The following is a 19,935-nucleotide window of genomic DNA, read 5'->3' on the forward strand; positions in this document are numbered from 1 at the left end:
CCATCATCACCACCCAGCTCTAAGACACTGAAACATGGTTCTGTAGAGTTTAAGGATATGAGAGGAATGCTTTTCAAAACTACTACTACTTTATTTATAAACCCCTTTAAAACAACCACAGCTGCAACACACCTGGTGACTTCTTGACTTATTAATTCAATTTAAAAATATTTTATTCCTCCCAAAGGGAAATGACATGCTGTAACTCATCATCAGTTTCATTAAAGAGATGTTCTAGATGCTGAAGGCTGTGTGCAGGAAGGATCTCTTGTCCTACAGCAGATCTGAAGAAGCCTCTGACTGAAGACACTCTGTTGTTGTATGACAGTCTGATGAAGAGGATGCTGAGGGTTGTCTTACGCTCGTCTTGTCTTTAAGTAGTTCTGGAACCTTTGCTGGTCTTTAAAACATGGCTTGACCAAGATCACTTATTAACAAAGCTTTCATTTAGAAAATTATATTAAGGGATGATCAAACTCAAACTAAAGGCCTGACTTTTATAGACCTTTTTAAAGCCCAACAATCAAACTTTATGACCTACAGCCATATACTGAAATGGTTTATTGTAGAAGTCACAGGACAGGAAATAATCATAATTTCCACCATCACACACATAAGACCAAGCTTTTCTTGAAATTCATATCACCATCAAACCAAATCATCAGGATTTTAAACTAAGACAATTCATCTTTGAGAAATGATAGTCGTAGCTGTTTTGTTTAAACCTTCAAAATACCATCATGTATGATTTATTTCAGTATCAGGAGATGGCATATTTTAGGTATGTGTTGTGTGAATTACATACATTTTAGATTTAATATGTATAAAACTGACGGGGTTCTAGCTGTTTTTGGGTTGGTTTATATCAGATAGCTCGGCTTGTATTCATTACCCACCATTCGTTCTTGCCGAAATCGGACGCTTCTCCCCTCCCTCTCCGCTTTGCTGCTCTGTCTGTCTGTGAAACTGCTGTGAGCCTCTCTTGCATTTCTTCAAAACCATAATTATGGACTGTTTTGATCAGTTGGTCCCTCAACTCAATTTACAACATTTCTTCGAAGAGAAGACAGGCTTTAGGCGAGCCGATTTACCCTGTTGGCACGTACGCAGCTGGATATCTCATTGACTGGAAGACTTGATGATGTGTCTATCTCTGCTGCCATCTGTGGATTTTAAGGACACATATTTAATTGGATTTTCGATAACTGGTTCCTGCTTTTTGGATTCGGCTGGCTACTGGTTTTTTCTACAATCAAGGAAGTCGTCAGCAGCAAATTTGGACCCGATCATGCTGCTTGCCTTTATGATGGCTTGGTTCGTGTCTCGAGTACCCAGACTCAAAAGCTTTGGGCTGAATGGATCAGATCTCTGGGATTTTATTCAGTCACGTTCCAACAGTGTGACCATGTAATTTGGACATTTCGGAACAGAGTGGACCAACACAGACTCAAGGTAGATGTCATTAAGTTCTGCCTGTCCCCAAAACAATTGTGTGTTTATCTGAATTTGGCTCCCTTGGCTGTCCTTGAAGGCCATCTTATCTGAATTCACCTGGAGAAAATGTGATCTGACGCTCACCACCCCCTCCCTGAGAAATTTCCAATTGATAACCAGATGAACCAGCTGAATAAACTTTGTGTCATCATTTCAGGACTCTTGGATTCTCATAGATGTTATTCTTGGCCATTCTTCGACATACCTCGAGAATGTTTACGGATCTCACCGGAGGACATTGACTGATTATTATATCCTTATCAGAGTCAGAGTCAGAGTTTCTTTATTGTCATTCGCACCTCATGTGGTACATGTGGTGGAGCGAAATTATGTACACAGGGTCCCAGAACTCTTACAGTGACCTCGAGAGCATCTATGGACATTTCTCACCGCTCTCGTTTCCCCCCTCTGCAGAATGTCTATGTCACTATGTGCTTGTTTGTGCGAGGTGTTTTTTAATATCAGAGATTTTTCTTCTCAGCCAAGAAGAAAAAGTCTGATAGGATTTTTTTTTTGCCTCCAAATCCTACATGTGTCCAGTTTCAGTACTTTTTGTCTGTCTAAACAGATCTCACTTGTAAATGAGTCTTCTAGGCTCAATGTGACTTATCTGTCTAAATAAAGGTTGAATGAATGAAAACAAATGAAAGGTGAAGCAATATATCTAGTGAATTCTTATCATGAAGACTTTTGTAGCTAAAACTTGTCCCTGACACATGGTACTAACAAACTGTGTTGTGTCTTTAAGCTGTGGACCTTGACAGATTCACTCAGACTAAAGGGCCTTGCATACTCCATCCGAAGAGGTGAAATCGTCTTTCAATGGTGTAGTTGTGTGACGAATATCACACTGTTTTGTTAACAGAGCAGCTTCGCCCGCTCCTTGTCGACACCAGGTCCGGACCAAAATTTTTCTCACAGGTGTGCCCGTCAAGTATTTTGTTGGTTAGAGGTTTGTGGGCATGTTCGTCAATGTGGAAATGCGCTCGGGCACTTGTATGACTCTTCAAACACAAGCAGAACTGGTTTGTTCCACTTTGGAGTAAGCTGTTGGAGGAAGAATCAGTTTTGTGTTGTGTGTTTCTTTGACTGATGAAGCCTTCTGGATGGAAGGTGAAACGTTTCAGCACAAAAAGTCCAGATGAGCTGACTGAAAAATATTGGATTTTATACCTGGATTATTGAGCATGGACTTTTTTTGACTCTTCAAACACACTAAATTAGTCAATGGTCAGAACCTCCTGGATGGAGATATTGTGCAGACATTGTGTTTGGAGGAGTCTTTCTGATGAAAAGTGTGGTGCTTTCTTCATGAAAGATTTGTGGCCAAACGGCAGATGCATGGATGGAGTTGAGACCTTGGTGGGAAGAAACCCTTGTGGTGACGTATGGTACACCAGGAGGGGTTTACCAGAAGCTCTGTGTCTCGTGAACTTTGAAAGGTGTGTGAGAAAACAAACGTTCTGCAACCATGTGACCGTGAGTCAACTGTTCGGCTTTGGTTTTAGTACGTCGGGACCTTCAGCCAGTGAGGACTACGTCCACCCTGTTGGACATCCTGTCACAATAACACCAACTAGCTCCAAATATCAACTTTTACCCTCATCCATGTTTTTTTCTTTCAGCTTCAAAATGTGAACTGGTCATTTTACTGGATGGTGTTGAGCAAGCACATCTGTGTAGCTCAAAGGTGTCCACAGAGGTGTGTTCAGTGGGCTGGTGTGGGTCAGAATGTTTTTAGGAAAATACACATTTTCTGCTTTGTTTAATTTGATACTCAGCCATGCTGTCTCAGCTCAGAGCCTTCCTCTTTAGGTGTGAAGTCAAACTACAAGAGGCCTGCAGGGGTACACATGGTCAGCAGCAGATCGTCATTCAGAAAAAGAGTCTAACATAAGCCTGGCTAAGTGCTGAGCACATCTGAACAGGTTTATAAAATAGTTTGTCTAGGTTTTGGTTAAAAACTCTGTTGATGCACTCTGGTTTCTGATCTGAGCACCAGCTGGATCCAGCAGAGACACAGACCTGATAACATCATCCGCAGCAGACAGTTTACATCGCTTTCTAAATCGTGAGAACACAGTCTGAAACTGAGAAATGCTGTAACCACCTTAAACTTAATTCTACCTTAAGTTGTCCTATGCATGCTCAGTAGTAACAAGGTTGAGTCAGGTCATCTGGACAGATTATTTTTTGTTGAAATGTCAACTTGGTCAACAAAGAAGAATCCGTCCAGTGGACCTGACTCAACCTTGTTAGAGCTACCGTAAGTTTCAACCACATTTGCAACTAAGAAGTTGTACTGTTCTTAGTATGTGTAAAGAAATCTGCTGACTGCCAGTTTGAAACCAAATGATAGGTAATGTGAGGGATTGCAGCAGCAGAACAAGGTTGAGTTGGCATAAAAGAAGAAATATTGTGTTGAGGGTTTGTGGCTTTTCTGTGCTCATATGATGTATCTCTGACTTGCCTACTTCTGTATTTCTTTGTGCACAGGTGCATTAACCAGTAGATGTGCTTCTTTTGTCCAGTTAAACATGCTTAGACCAGAGTTTGTTTCTGGTGCTGTGTGGTGGGCCACAAACATGGATGTTTTCTCAGTGGCTCTGGCACCTGTTGCATAGAAACGTGAATGCATGTCTTTGTAACATGACACTGCATTGTTTACACTTGCCATACAAAATCATCATTAAATCTAAGTGCTCAGCAGAGCATCCCTTCTGCTTTACAGGAGGCCGCTGTCCCGAGCTTCTTCTGTGTTTATCATTTGTCAGGTGTAGATCTTGCGTCTGGTGTCTTATTCTTCCATCCGTCCATTATCTTTACCTGCTTCTAAGGCATTTACCGGTAGACTTCAGGAACAGAATGTCAAGAACATTTTGTAGTTTTAACACTACAGCATACCTTAAAACCAGTAATCTGCCATGTCCCAGTCAAACTCTTTTTTAACTTAAGGAGAATAATTATTTTGTGGGAGTTCATTTAGGACATTTCAGCAGTTAAACACCACTTACAAGTTGCAGAGGCAGCATAAGAGCATTGCTGTCACATAGTGTCGTACGTTTGACTTGTGAAGTTGTGGTTAAAGTAACAACACCCTTACCCTTGGACTTTTGGCCTCCCAGCCCAAACCACTGCCTTGGACTGTATCTGTATAAGGTCTGTACCTTGGCAGCCATGGCAAGTAAGCTTTCATAAACAAGAACAGTGTACCTGGATCCAAATAAAAGATTAGACGATATGCAACAGGGATCTAACAAGCAGTTCTTGTTATGAAGGTTGAGGGGTGATATGCATTCTTTCAAATAATTCTGGTGACTGGTCCTTTATTATTACTGTGTTTTGAACTTGATTGCCCTGAGATCAGTAATGACACAATCTCTGACTGCATCTAAGTATTCCTTGTGTAACTGTACAATCCCCTCTGCCGCTGTGTCATCAAGCCAGAGTCGACCAGGCAACAAGAGGCTGCACTGTACAGTTCAGACTGTGTAAGCTGTTTTTTTTTAAATCACATAAATAGTAATTGTTGTGAACATGAATCATTTTCAGCCACTTTGTTGCTCAGTCATTCACTAAACTGTGTAAAGTGACATAAAGCAGCTGACTGTGTTTACCTGAACTTGCACTGATCTGGTGACTGCATTTCACTTTTAATATATTCCATTATGACATTTATTTAGCAGTAAATTTGTCAGTCAGTATTTTTAAAGTATTAGGAAATTTAATAATCAAAATGAGGTGTCAAGTATTTCAAAGGGTGCCATTGCATATGCACTTTACCTTCTCAGTAAGAGGCAGCAGGCGGCGATTTCGCCTACTGACGATTTTTTTCCCTTTTGAAGCTAATCGACGCACCAACGCATGATAGTCACATGACCAATTTTAGTTGCCCTTTGGTGTTGGAAAGACAGCCTCCCAGCGATTTCTTTACAGTACAGTACAGACAGTACAGACAGTACAGACGTCAAACTACACACCAGTTGATAAACTGTGTTGACAGTAAAGTAAAACAGAGTTATGATAAATAATCCACACCACATCTTTTTCTGAAAATCATCGTCATATCTGAAGCGCATTAGAGTGAGAGGCTGCAGCAAAGACGGGCAGTCTCGGGGACAAAAAACCCCCATCACCCTCCACTTTCACCTCCCATCCCCGGCTGAAGAGATAATCAACCTCCTCCATCTTTTCTGACGTAGGCTCAAACTTATTTGTCAAGCACCAAAAAAATCTACACGAAGAAGAAGAAAAAGATGTGGAAGTTGAATTGAGTTAAGTGCGATAAAGACAGCGAGAGCAGGAGTGAGTCATGAGGTCTGAGAGATTTGTGAGCATGTTTGGGTTTTATATTAAGGGTGTAGTTTAGTGTTTAGTCAGTTTTAGTGTGGTTGAGCTAAAACAATGAGATGATTTTAAACATGAGGAGCTGCAGACCCAGAGGAGGACGGAACCACCGAGTCATAACTTCTCAGGCAGAGGAGAGGATCATGAATGAGAAAAACTGTCCGAGTCAGACAGTAAGGTCTTTGATTGTGAGGAGATGATTTGCTTTAAAAGAGGAAGAGTGGACCGAGCCCCACTAGGAGATGTGACTGCGCAGAGGAGAGGGTCCAGAACCCCTCTGACTGGGTCAACAGAACCAAGCATCAGTTGTGACCTCTGGAGAACAGAGTGTAGTGTGTCAAGGTCAGCTTGACTGTACCGTCACTACAATTATATTTAAATAACAGGTTCTCTCTTTTTCAAGCTAATTACAGCCATGTGACAGAAGTAACTGTGCGTAGATGGTTTAATCAGTGACATGAGACGTTAATTTTCTTTGACCCATCATAATAAATGTGGTAATTTATTGAACAGAATCAAAATTTAACATCAAAACATTGTACACTTGATTAGCTGAACTGGTTCTGATTAATAAAACTTGGCACGTTTTACTTAATAAAAACAGACATTTCTGAAGACATCTGGATTAATTACTGGCAAAATAGAGGAGTTTAAAGGGAGAGGTTTGAAGGAAGATGTATGTCTGTGGACCAGAACAACACGCTCCTTTCAAACGCAGCTCGCCCTCGGTCCACTTAGTGCGTGAAGCTCGTGACGACTCTTTACCTTGGCAGAGGATGGGTCCGCTACGGTCAAGAGGTCCCTGGCACGCTACTTTTCAGCGTCTCCTCAGGGCGGCTGCGACTCGGCAGAAGTCGTGAGATACTCCATTCTACAGAACAAACTTCCTCAGAAGTTGTAGGGCATTCGCCGGGTGAAGTCACAGCGAGGCGCTGTGACCACAGCAGAGATGGATGACTCCATCAGATTGAACTCCACTCCAGAACTCCAGAACTCTACAGAACTGCTAGAACTGCATAGTTCCAGGAAGTGTCGACTTTTAAAGAGTTCTGCTTCCGGTCACTTTAGTACGTCCTGATTGGTTGAAGCAACCAACAGGGGTGTGGTTCTAGTGATGTCAGAGGGTCATTACAAGTCAAGAAAACAGCAGGAATATTTTGAGAACGGTTAGTTACAGACGAGAAAATATTTTGGAGAAATGACAGACTTGCAAGTGCCAGTTTTCTTATTTACTGTCTGAGAGTTTTAAAAACACGACACTTTGTTCCAATAACTTCCCTCCTGACTTTCGACCGACATCACTACTTCTTATTTCAGACAGAAGATCAAAAATGCATAATTACTTTGTAAAATAGACATTTAACTTGATTTCTAATTTAAATGAGCATTAAAAAATCATTAAAACTGTTTCACAGTTGATTTAAAATGAGTGGTTCACTTCAACATTTAAAAATGGCATAAACTAAACACACTTTTGATTATCAAGATATTGTAAAATAGTGATAATAATATAAAAGAAGAGTGTTCTTTCAATTGATTACTTCAGGATACAATTAGAAATTCTCTGGATGAGTTAATTTGTATTTCTGGATTCAAATCAATGAAATAACAGTTCCTGTCCCATGAAGGTCCTCAGAGGCAGGTTTTGGTCGGAGGCCTAGTTCACTACAAGAGGAGGATGTGGATGTTGACCCAGAGGGTGGAGTAATGCAGGAAAATACATCCCCCCTTTGTAAAATGACTATAAAATAACATTTTTGTCAATTAAAAACAACTGTAGTGTAGTTTTTTTTAAACAAAAATCCTTATGTTAAAATTAGAAAAAATAATTAGATATAATTATTTCAGGCAGAGAGCTCTAAAAGACGGACTAGTTTTTTGTGTTAAAATATTTAAACTAGTATTTTAATCAGTTCAATAAGGTTGTTGATTTCCCCCTGAGGAACATGAAGAGTGACAAAGTTAAAGGTTCAGACTGTCTTATTCAAATGTTCACAATATGATGCTGTTGATGTGGATCAGATTTCATGATATTGTCTGTAGTTCTAGAAAACAAAGTGAAGTTGTTGAGCTGCATGCATTCAGCTGGGAGCTACAAGATAAAGAATAAAGATACATTCATTGTGAAATAATTATTTATTAGAGTCTTGAAAATGTATGTTATTGGCTTTGCAAAACTGATTGACAGCTGCTGCTGATTATGACTTCATAATTCTTTTCATGCCTGGGAGGCTGCTAAGACATTTTCATCAGTGATCAGAGTTTAAACAGTCTGTGTTCACCGACATTTTCACCACAGAACATCTATGTGCTGACCATGTCTCCAGCTTCCTATCTAAGCTGTTAGCCACCTACTCAATTGTTATTTAGTCGGCTGAGCACCACCGCACCTTTATTGCTCTTCTATATTTTTTGTCCTGTATCTTGCACAACTCTGAAACAAAACATGCAAATTATACATTAAATATGCTGCTGCCAGAGTTTAAATGAGTTGATAGGAGAGATCATGTGTCTCCAGTTTTACCTGCTTTCCATTGGCTCCCTGTCAAATTCAGAATATAATTCAATTCAGTTTATTTATATAGCACCAATTCACAACAAGTTATCTCAGGGCACTTTACAGGAACATTCACATACATGGAACAACCAATTAGTAATGTTCTCTATCAAAGGAAGCAGCAGACTCATTGAATCTTCACTTCGTCACAGTCTCCCATCATGAGCAAGCACAAAGGAGATGGTGGAAAGAAAAAACTCCCTTTGAATTGAAGTAGGACTAAGCCCCTCCCTATGCGACTGGGCCCTGGATTTCTTAACCAGCAGACCACATTCTGTGAGGATCCATAACTTCTTCTCCTCCACCATAACCCTCAGCACTGGCTCCCTTCAGGGTTGTGTGTTGTGCCCCCTTCTTTTTACTCTGTTCACTTATGACTACGCAGCTACCCATCCAGGCTGTCACATTGTAAAGTTTGCAGATGATACAGCGGTGGTGGGATGCATCATAAACAATGATGAGTCCAGCTACAGGCAAGAGGTGGAACACCTGGAGAGCTGGTGCAAAGAGAATAACCTTCACATCAATGTGAAGATGACAAAGGAGATGGTTGTGGACTTCAGAAGGAGCAATCCCCCCCCCCGAACATAGGAAGATCTGCGGTGGAAGTGGTCTGCAATTACAAGTACTTGGGTGTACACTTGAACGACAACTTCAGCTGGGGCAACAACACCACCAGTCAATGGGACAAATCTGTATAAATAAAGGTTGAATGAAAAAACAACACCACCAGCCTGATGAAGAAAGCTCATCAGAGACTCTACTTCCTCAGACAGCTGAGGCGAGCTGGTCTGGAAGCTCAGTCCTCACCTCCTTCTACAGGTGTGCAGTGGAGAGCATCCTGTGCTCCAGCATCAACGTGTGGAATGGAGGCTGCACAGCTGCAGAAAGAAAAGCTTTGCAGAGAGTGCTGAAGGCTGCACAGAAGATGTTGGAGTCAGTCTCCCCACCATCACAGACATCTACACCTCCAGATGCAGGAAGAGGGCCACCTGCATCATGAAGGACCACACTCACCCAGCACACACACTTTTTGCCCCACTCCCCTCAGGAAGGAGGTTGAGGAGCATTAAGTGTAGAACCACTAGACTGAGGAACAGCTTCTACCCTGAGGCTGTTAAACTCATGAATCTCTAACTAGAATAATCACTGTAATGACACTTTAATTGGAGAGATATCACTTTGTGTTGCTGGTTATCCATGCTGCTGATCTCTTGCTGCTGATCTCTTGCCTTTAAGCTGCTGTATTCATACCCATCTGCTCACAACAGACTCATGTTCAGGCTGCTGTTTAATACAGCATATTGTTTTACATTATTAGTGTTTAGTGCATATCTTAGGTCCTGATATACGGTTTCTTTTTATACTTTATATTTTTGCTATTTTTGGGTGTAACTGGGACCTTGAGTACACAATTTAATTTCACCTCATGTACCACATGTGATGAATGACAATAAAAGCCTTGAACTTTGCAAGCATGTATTTTACAGATTTTACATAATCACAGTTTAGTTTTGTAAATTTTGGAGAAAGTGAGACATTTTTTTCTTCTTTCACCCAGAGTGCGTCTCACTGTTGTATAATTTTTTTCCCAATCCCCACAGAATACAGAATAAACAGCCATGCTTCCTCAAACTTCAGTTATATTTTATCTCAAAATATTTTATTTAAAACTGAAATTAAATAATGTTTGTGAGGTGGTATACCTCCAACATAAAACATTACAGAATCATAACATTTCACAAGAATTTCCAAGATCAGATTTATAGTTTTTACACAGTGAATGTTTGAGGCTTACTTTTTAGTCTTGCTTTCTGCTTCTCACAAGTTTGATGTGAAGAAGTGGCAGACACAGATCTGGTTGCCATGGTAACCATGATGACACTGGCAGCAGCTTAAACATTTCATTTGATTTTGGTTCTCTACAGTTTATGCATCCACATTGTCCAGATTATTATAAAATTGTTTAAACTTTAGGCAGCAGCTGCATTGACACCTTTCATCATGATTTCTTCAGAAACTTTCTGGGTTCAATATTTTTGTCAGCTGTAGTTTGTTGCATCACAGATTAATCAAGAATAAAACATTCTGAGTAAAAGAAAAATTTAAAATAAAATTTGTAAAACCCTTTCTCATCTTTATTTCAGGCTCACGGGTCCATTTGGCTTTTTGACTGATGGCCCAGGAAACTACCTACATAAGACCAAGTGCACCTGGCTTATTGAGGGACAGTAAGTACCATCATCATGATCACAAAATCAATTTAGGACAGCACTTTTCACATTCTGTGTTGTTCTCAATCTGAAAGAAATTCACATTTTTTAACCTGACTAATTATTTGAGAAGATTCAAGTAGATTAAGGATCTCAGGTAACACTACAAAATGAATCCAGGGCTTTGGTAAAGTTTGGGATAAAGCTTTGGAAATATATTTTTTAAGTTCTTAGATAAGCTGTAATTAGTAAAAGGACATTCAGTTATTTTGAAGTGAGTTTCGGTGGAAAGGTTTTAAATAAATATCTTTCTTGGGGCAACTGTGGTTTGTTGTTTTGGTACACACATCCATGCCTATCCTCTTACCTGAGATAGCTCTCCGTTCATCTAGGTCATATGTGTCAAACTCAAGGCCCGGGGGCCAAACGTGGCCCTCGTTGACATCTTATCTGGCCCTCAAGATGATATGTGAAACGTAAAATACTTCTATCGCTTGAATTTTTTCAGAAATCTTTGACGATGATGTCGAAAGCACAGCAGAGAACATGAAATGAGACCAATCAAACTCTTGTTGAGGAACCTGTGACCAAGAAAAGATGCTGGGTGTCTGATTTCAGTTAATGTAGTTTCTGAAATTGGCCCTTAGTTTGAAAAAGGTTTTAATTTTTGCCCCTTTTGTAAGTGACTTGGACACCTCTGATCTAGGTAGACAAAGTGACCTACTAGCTCTATACTGTCAGACAACAAATAGGTAGAGAACTGAAGCTTTGAGTTGCCAAGTGACAGCCAGGCCACCTACATGGTTTATCCCTTTTGAGATGTGTGACCAACTACAAGAAATGCCTCTTCCGTGCTTGCCAACAAGGATTCTCTAAGTACCAAGTCTCATTTTGGGGATAAAAAAAAACCCAAACTGTCATTCAAACGAATTTTGACTTTAAATGTTTGTTTTTTCTGGATCTTCATTAAAATTAAATTCAAATCAAAATGAATACTTTGTTAATGAGCAGACTTTAGAAAGTTAAGTGATCAAATAATTTCTCTCTCTGTATTTCTTATCTAAACATCTCAAGAAGCCAATTTGTTTTTTGATTTGCAATTATTTTTGTGTAAATCTTAAAAGTTCTCTTTCTACCGTGTAATTTGCATATATACACAGAATATATACTGGTCCTTGTGTGTGTTTGGCAGGCCTAACACCATTCTACGATTACGATTCAACCACTTTGCCACTGAATGTAGCTGGGACCACTTGTACGTGTACGATGGCGACTCAATATATGCTCCTCTTCTGGCTGCTTTTAGGTAGGTACACCATGGCTTTGATGGAACTCTGCTGTAATTTACTGTAGTTCAAGCTGTGCATTCAGTTTATATATACTGGTGTGCGTGGGTTTTTTTTCCCCCCCCAAATCTTGATTTAAAAATGAAATGTAGAGTTTTATATCTTCTGTAGACATTTTGTCAAGTATCTTTCTTTTTTGTTTTAATAACTAAAACAATACAAACCATCCATTATCTTCCGCTTATTCCGAAGTCGGGTGGCAGGGGCATTAGTTTGAGCAGGGAGGCCCAGACATCTCTTTCCACAGTCACCTCTTCCAGCACTTCTGCGAGGATTCCAAGGCCTTCCCAGGCCAACCGAGAGACATGGTCTCTCCAGCGTGTCGTGGGTCTTCCCCAGAGTCTCCTCCCAGTCGGACATGCTTGAAGCACTTCCCTAAGGAGGCGCTCAGAGGGCATCCTTACCAGAACCTCGAACCACCTCAACTGGCTCCTCTGGATGTGGAGGAGAGGCGGTTCTACTCTTGAGTCTCTCCCGGATTACCGAACTTTTCACCCTATCTCTAAGGGAGAGTCCAGCTACCCTGTGGAGAAAACTCATTTCAACCTCCTGTATCCGCAATCTCATTCTTTCAGTCACTATGATTTTGTGGCAATAGGTGAGGGTAGGAACGTAGACCGACTGGTTAACAGAGAACTTTGCTTAACAGCTCAGCTCTCTCTTCACCACAATGGACCAGTACAGAGTCCACAATTCTGCAGATGCTGCACCAATCCATCTGTCAATTTCATGCTACATTCTTCCCTCACTTGTGAACAAAACCCCAAGATACTTGAACTCCTCCACTTGAGGCAGAACCTCACCCTCTACCTGAATAGAGCAATCCACCCTTTTCTGGTTGAGGACCATGGCCACAGATTTGGAGTTGCTGATTCTCATCCATCCACTTCACACTCAATTCAATTCAATTCAGTTTATTTATATAGCGCCAAATCACAACAAAGTTGTCTCAGGGCACTTTACAGAAACATTCACGTAAAACCAATTAGTAAAGTTCTCTATCTAAGGAATCCAGCAGACAAGTTGAATCTTGGCTTCGTTGCAGTCTCCCATCCTGAGCAAGTACAGTGGAGACAGTGGAAAGAAAAACTCCCTTTTAAAAGGAAGAGACCTCCAGCAGAACCAGCTCAGGACAAGCGGCCATCTGCTTTGACCGGCTGGTTGAGAGGACAGGAAGGAGAGACAGACGAACACAGAATGGTAGGTCCAGGTATAGGTCCAGGTGTATCTGAAAGACACAAAAAAAACACATGTTAAGGATAGAAAAAATAATTACAAATACAAAACAGGTTGAGCAGAGTAAGTAAAGACAGTAGCAGATTGAAAATTGTGGTCAGTTTGTCCTCCAGCAGTCTAAGCCTATAGCAGCATAACTAAGGGACAGCTCAGGAAACCCAAGCCGACTCTAACTATAGGATTTATCAAAAAGGAAAGTCTTAATCCTAGTTTTAAAACTGGATAATGTGTCAGCCTCACGGACAGAGATTGGAAGTTGGTTCCACAAGAGAGGAGCCTGATAACTAAAAGATCTGCCTCCCATTCTGTTTTTGTAAATTCTAGGAACCACAAGTAAACCTGCAGTCTGAGAGCGAAGTGCTCTGTTAAGCCCCCAGTATACTCCCGCATACGTCCATACACAGCGGTACGCACGTACGTACGCAGAGGTACGAGCGTACCCCCCAGGGCATGTCCGTGCAAAGCTCAAATTTTTACGACCACATACGCATACTCGATGTCGCACAATAAACTGCCCGGCGACGGACTGTTTTGTATGCGACAACAATGTATTAAATTCCTCTTCTTCATCTCTGATCTGGCCATTTCTTTTGTTTTGTTGCCAAGAGGCAGAGATCTCTTCCTCCTCTGTTGATGCCATGACTGAAATGGTGAGAAATGGAGGAATTTGTCACGGTCTAATTAAACTCAGGTCCAGCGTGGCTGCGGGAGGGTCTGGAGATTTCCTGGTGGGCTGGTCTGATGTGTGGGCTGTAGAGCCAGCTCTCCCTGTTTTTTTAATTAATTTTTTAGATCTTTTTATTAACAACATATAAACACAGAACACCGCTGTGGCTGAGGCTGCCAGCGCTCTCTCCCCCCCCCCCCCGACCTGTCAATCAATCCAATACGCATGTCAGCATTGGCGACCTCAATTTGTCCCGAAGGTAAACGCCCCTTGTCTGTGAAGCTGCTCTGCAGCTGCTCGGGGTGTACGCTGGAGTATCATGTCTGAACCCTCTGCGTACAGTACACACGTATGTACGCGTGAACGGACGTACACGGCATTATACTGGAAGCTTTAGGAAAATATGGAAGAATAAGATCTGTAATATAAGATGCAGCTAGGTTATTGAGAGCTTTGTAGGTTAGAAGTAAGATTTTGAATTCTATTCTGGATTTGACAGGGAGCCAATGGAGAGAAACTAAAACTGGGGAAATATGATCTCCCCCAGTAACTCCAGTTAAGACTCTGGCAGCAGCATTTTGGATCAACTGAAGACATTTTAAAGAAGTATCTGGACACCCAGATAATAAACCATTGCAATAGTCCAGTCTAGACGTGACAAATGCATGGACCAGTTTTTCTGCATCATTTTTAGATCAGATGTTTCTAATGTTAGTGATATTACGCAGGTGGAAGAAGGAGGTTCTAGTAACGTTTTTAATGTGGGGGATAAAAGACATGTCCTGATCAAAAATAACACCAAGATTTTTAACATTAGAGCTGGAGGACAGATTAATGCATATGAGGGAGAAAGACTGAAAAATGTATTCCTAAGGCGCTCAGGTCCAAAACCCAAAACCTCAGTCTTGTCTGTGTTCAACAGGAGAAAATTAAGGGTCATCCAGGTTTTTATGTCTTTAAGACATGCTTGTAGTCTAAGTAGCTGATTGGATTCATTGGGTTTAATGGACAAATATAACTGTGTATCATCAGCATAACAATGAACATTTATCCCATGCTGTTTAATAACTTTACCTAATGGAAGCATATATAAAGTAAAGAGTATTGGTCCAAGCACTGAGCCCTGAGGAACTCCATGACTAACTTTAGTGTATGGAGAAGATTTATTATTTACATTTACAAACTGGAATCTATCAGATAGATATGATTTAAACCATTTTAGAGCTGTTCCTGTAATCCCAACATCATATTCAAGCCTCTGTAGTAAAATATTGTGATCAACTGTATCAAATGCAGCACTGAGGTCTAACAGGACCAGTAGAGACACAAGTCCATTGTCTGAGGCCATGAGAATATCATTAGTGACTTTTACTAGTGCTGTTTCTGTGCTATGATGAGCTCTAAACCCTGACTGAAACTCTTCAAACAGATTATTTCTTTGTAGATGTTCACGCAACTGACCTGCAACTATTCTCTCTAGAATTTTTGAGATGAAAGTTAGATTAGATATAGGTCTATTTTTGGTAGGACTGAGTACCGAATCGAGGTTCTTTTATAGCACTGACCGAACTGCACCGGTCGGTGTATGTATTGAAACGTCACTCTTCTTTCGGTGTCAAGTTTCGGTATTGGCTGTAACGTGTCACGTGGTTTCAGCATGCAGGCTGGTAAAACAGCAGACATATGACAAACAGACTACACCCAGATTACACCTAGAGCTGTATAGAGCTGCTGTACCTAATCTATGTATACTGTAATGTATGTCTATGGTGCTGGTGACGCCCACAGACGGGTTCACGTGTGCAGCGCGTGTTGTCGAACAGCTTCGACAACACGCGCTGCAGAAAGTTGCTCCGTGTTTTTCTGCGAGGAGAGAGGAGTTCAGCAGCCTCCCCCTCCTCCTCCTCCTCCTCCTCCTCTCAGCATTAAAGTCAGCCTGTGAGTAGAGCCTGAACGTCCTGATTCATTATCTACACGACCGGACTCTTCATCAAAGAACTCCAAGGACGGCTCTGTGTGCTTCAGCTGGTGAGTTACGTTTGTTAGCGTAACTGCAGCTTAACACGTACATCGCAGTGAAATAAACTATGATCCATGTAACTCTAACTTTAACATATTAGTGTGTAAATTTATTTTATCTACGTGGCTAGCTAAACTCAGAAGCTAAATAAAGATTGACAGTAACATAAATCTTAGCTTGTAAAACTGCTCATCCATCCAGTCAGCTGCTTAAACAGTTCACCTAATGTAGCCTAGATAATGTTTTTTGAGTAATAAGAACACAACCATGTTATTGTTGATGTTTTGTTCTCATGTCAATTAGGGAGATGATCAGAGCCCTAAACCCCAGAGAACCACAGAGAAGATTCAGGCAGAGACACAGAGGTGCAGATGTCTGCATCATCCCTACCTCAGTGAATCCAGTGACCTGCTGGTGGAATGTGAGGGACAATATGTCAAACTGGTAACCAGGTATCTGTGTGTGCAACAAGCATCATCTACAGCCTCAGAGTGAACATGTTCTACTGCTGGAGACACCATCAGCCAGGAGCAGCTGGTTTGTGTCCAGAGAAAACAGACATGTTGATGTTTCTGAAGAAAAACTGTTCAGTGAAAAGGTCCTCAGTGTGAAGCAGTGAGCATTAGACACTGACGTGTCACTGGTTTGTAACTGGTTTTTTGAACTGGAAATTATTTGTTTGTTTTTACAGTGGGGAGAACAAGTATTTGATAGACTGTTGATTTTTCAGGTTTTCCCACTTGCAAAGCTTGTAGATGACTGTAATTTTTATCATAGGTACTCTTCAACTGTGAGTGATGGAATCTAAAACAAAAATCCAGAAAAATACAATGTATGATTTTTAAATAATTTATTTCCATTTTATTGTGTGAAATAAGTATTTGATACACCAGAAAAATGAAACTTAATATTTGGTACAGAAACCTTTGTTTGCAATTACAGAGCTCAGACGTTTCCTGTAGTTCTTGACCAGGTTTGCACACACTGCAGCAGGGATTTTGGCCCACTCCTCCATACAGATCTCCTCCAGAGCCTTCAGGTTTCGGGGCTGTCGCTGGGCCACACGGACTTTAAGCTCCCTCCAAAGATTTTCTATGGGATTCAGGTCTGGAGACTGGCTAGGCCACTCCAGGACCTTAAGATGTTTCCTACGGAGCCACTCTTTAGTTGCCCTGGCTGTGTGTTTTGGGTCGTTATCATGCTGGAAGACCCAGCCACGACCCATCTTCAGTGCTCTTACTGAGGGAAGGAGGTTGTTGGCCAAAATCTCACGATACATGGCCCCATCCATCCTTCCCACAATATGGTGCAGTCGTCCTGTCCCCTTTGCAGAAAAGCATCCCCAAAGAATGATGTTTCCACCGCCATGCTTCACGGTTGGGACGGTGTTCTTGGGGTTGTACTCATCATTCTTCTTCCTCCAAACATGACGAGTGGAGTTTAAACCAAAAAGTTCTATTTTTGTCTCATCAGACCACATGACCTTCTCCCATTCCTCCTCTGGATCATTCAGATGGTCCTTTGCAAACTTCAGACGGGCTTTGACATGCGTTGGCTTGAGGAAGGGCACCTTGCGTGCACTGCAGGATTTTAATCCTTGACGGCGTAGAGCGTTACTGATTGTTTTCTTTGAGACTGTGGTCCCAGCTCTATTCAGGTCATTGACCAGGTCCTGCCGTGTAGTTCTGGGCTCATTCCTCACCTTCCTCAAGATCAATGATGCTCCACGAGGTGAGATCTTGCATGGCGCCCCAGACCGAGGGAGATTTTCCGTTATTTTGTATTTCTTCCATTTTCTAATAATTGCACCAACTGTTGTTGCCTTCTCACCAAGCTGCTTGCCTATTGTCCTGTAGCCCATCCCAGCCTTGTGCAGGTCTACAATTTTATCCCTGATGTCCTTCCACAGCTCTCTGGTCTTGGGCATTGTGGAGATGCTGGAGTCTGATTGATTGAGTGTGTGGACAGGTGTCTTTTATACAGGTCACGAGTCCAAACAGGTGCAGTTAATACAGGTAATGGGTGGAGAACAGGAGGGCTTCTTAAAGAAGAACTAACATGTCTGTGAGAGCCAAAATTCTTACTGGTTGATAGATGATCAAATACTTATTTCACACAATAAAATGGAAATTAATTATTTAAAAATCATACATTGTATTTTTCTGGATTTTTGTTTTAGATTCCATCACTCACAGTTGAAGAGTACCTATGATAAAAATTACAGTCATCTAGAAGCTTTGCAAGTGGGAAAACCTGAAAAATCAACAGTGTATAGAATACTTGTTCTCCCCACTGTATGTAAGAAAACTACTCGGAATAGAAAAATATCAAAGTTAAAAAATAAAATAAAACAGTTTGTACTGTAATGTGTAACGTAATTTTATTCTTGTTAGAATTAATAGTAATTACAAAATTGGTACCGAAAAAAGAACCGTCCAGGAACCGACACCGAAGTGAAGGTACCGACACCGGTACCAATTTTTTTAGAAACGTACCCAGCCCTAATAGTTGGTCAGAATTTCTGAATCAAGGTCAGACTTCCTAAGTAAAGGTTTAATTACAGCAACCTTAAAGCTCTGTGGTACATAACCATCCATTAAGACAAATTAAGTAGATCCAAAATGTGGACATTAATCAGTGGAAATACCTCTTTAAACAGTCTGGTTGGGATGGGATCTAGCAGGCATGTGGATGGTTTGGATGAGGTTATTATTTTTGACAATTCAGAGCTCAACAGGACAAAAACTGTCCAAACATACATGTAAATCAGGTTCTAGTGAAATTTTTAAAGTTGTCTCATTTGACAGGGGACTAGAGATAGTAGAAGGAAGGATGGTTTGAATTTTCTCTAATTGAAATAATTTTATTTATAAAGAATCTCATGAAGTCATCACTACTTATAGTTGTAGGGATACATGGTTCAACAGAAATGGGACTTTTAATGAGTCTAGCAATAGTACTAAACAGAAACCAGGGGTTATTTTTATTCTCCTCTATTAAAGATGAGTAATATAAAGTTCTAGCTTTACGAAGAACTTTTTTATATGTTAGCAGAATATCTTTCCAAGTTAAATAAAATTCTTCAACATTAGTAGAGCGCCATTTTCTCTCCTGGTTTCTAGATGCTGCTTTAAAGTACGTAACTCAGAACTGAACCAAGGAGCCAGTTTCCTCTGATTGATTACTTTCTTTTTCAGTGGAGCAATTTTATCAAGTGAAGTTTGCATTGAAGTTGTAAGATGATCAACTAGATGATCTAAGTCTCTGTTCTCTGATGCATTACTCTGCAAGACAGAGGAAAACATTGATGGAAGAGATTGTTTCAATTTGGTTACAGCATTTTCTGATAAGCACCTGCTGAGATGAAATTTACTCTCAGTGACTGTGTAGTCATTTAATGTAAACTCAAATAGGGCTGCAACTAACGATTATTTCAATAATCGAATCATCGGCCGATTATTTTTTTGATTAATCAATCGGGAAAACAAAACAAAACGCGTTTTAATTTCCACCCCTTTATTCCAAAATTGAACATTTGACTGACATAGCAATTCACACAAAAACAGGTTGCTATTTGACTATTCTGTTAGTAAAATATTGAATAATAAAAAATCAAAGTTAGTCAAACAACTTAAAAAAATAAATGTACACAAAAATATATAGAAATGTATCTTTATACCTGCACAATATGTAGCTACTTTGTAAAATGTGTCCTTGAGGGAAGAGTGTAACCTGGATTAAAATTGTGGATTATTGTAACCTGGATTAAAATTGTGGATTATTGTAACCTGGATTAAAAGTGTGGATTATTGTAACCTGGATTAAAAGTGTGGATTATTGTAACCTGGATTAAAAGTGTGGATTAATGTAACCTGGATTAAAAAAGTGTGGATTATTGTAACCTGGATTAAAAGTGTGGATTATTGTAACCTGGATTAAAAGTGTGGATTATTGTAACCTGGATTAAAAGTGTGGATCATTGTAACCTGGATTAAAAGTGTGGATTAATGTAACCTGGATTAAAAAAGTGTGGATTATTGTAACCTGGATTAAAA

At 40.5% G+C, this 19,935-nt stretch overlaps 1 protein-coding gene across 1 annotated transcript in view; it reads left to right on the forward strand.

Moving 5' to 3' along the window:
- The window catches only part of atrn (attractin), a 280,476-nt gene that overhangs the window by 454 nt on the left and 260,087 nt on the right, over positions 1 to 19,935 (forward strand). The window contains exons 2-3 of the mRNA XM_037695258.1: positions 10,546 to 10,629; positions 11,804 to 11,917. Of these exons, the coding sequence (XP_037551186.1) occupies positions 10,546 to 10,629; positions 11,804 to 11,917 (198 nt within the window). The remainder of the gene's footprint in view (positions 1 to 10,545; positions 10,630 to 11,803; positions 11,918 to 19,935) is intronic.

The sequence above is a fragment of the Nematolebias whitei genome, chromosome 21, assembly GCF_014905685.2.
Source record: "Nematolebias whitei isolate Nwh7 chromosome 21, NemWhi1, whole genome shotgun sequence".
Taxonomy (NCBI): Eukaryota; Metazoa; Chordata; class Actinopteri; order Cyprinodontiformes; family Rivulidae; genus Nematolebias; species Nematolebias whitei.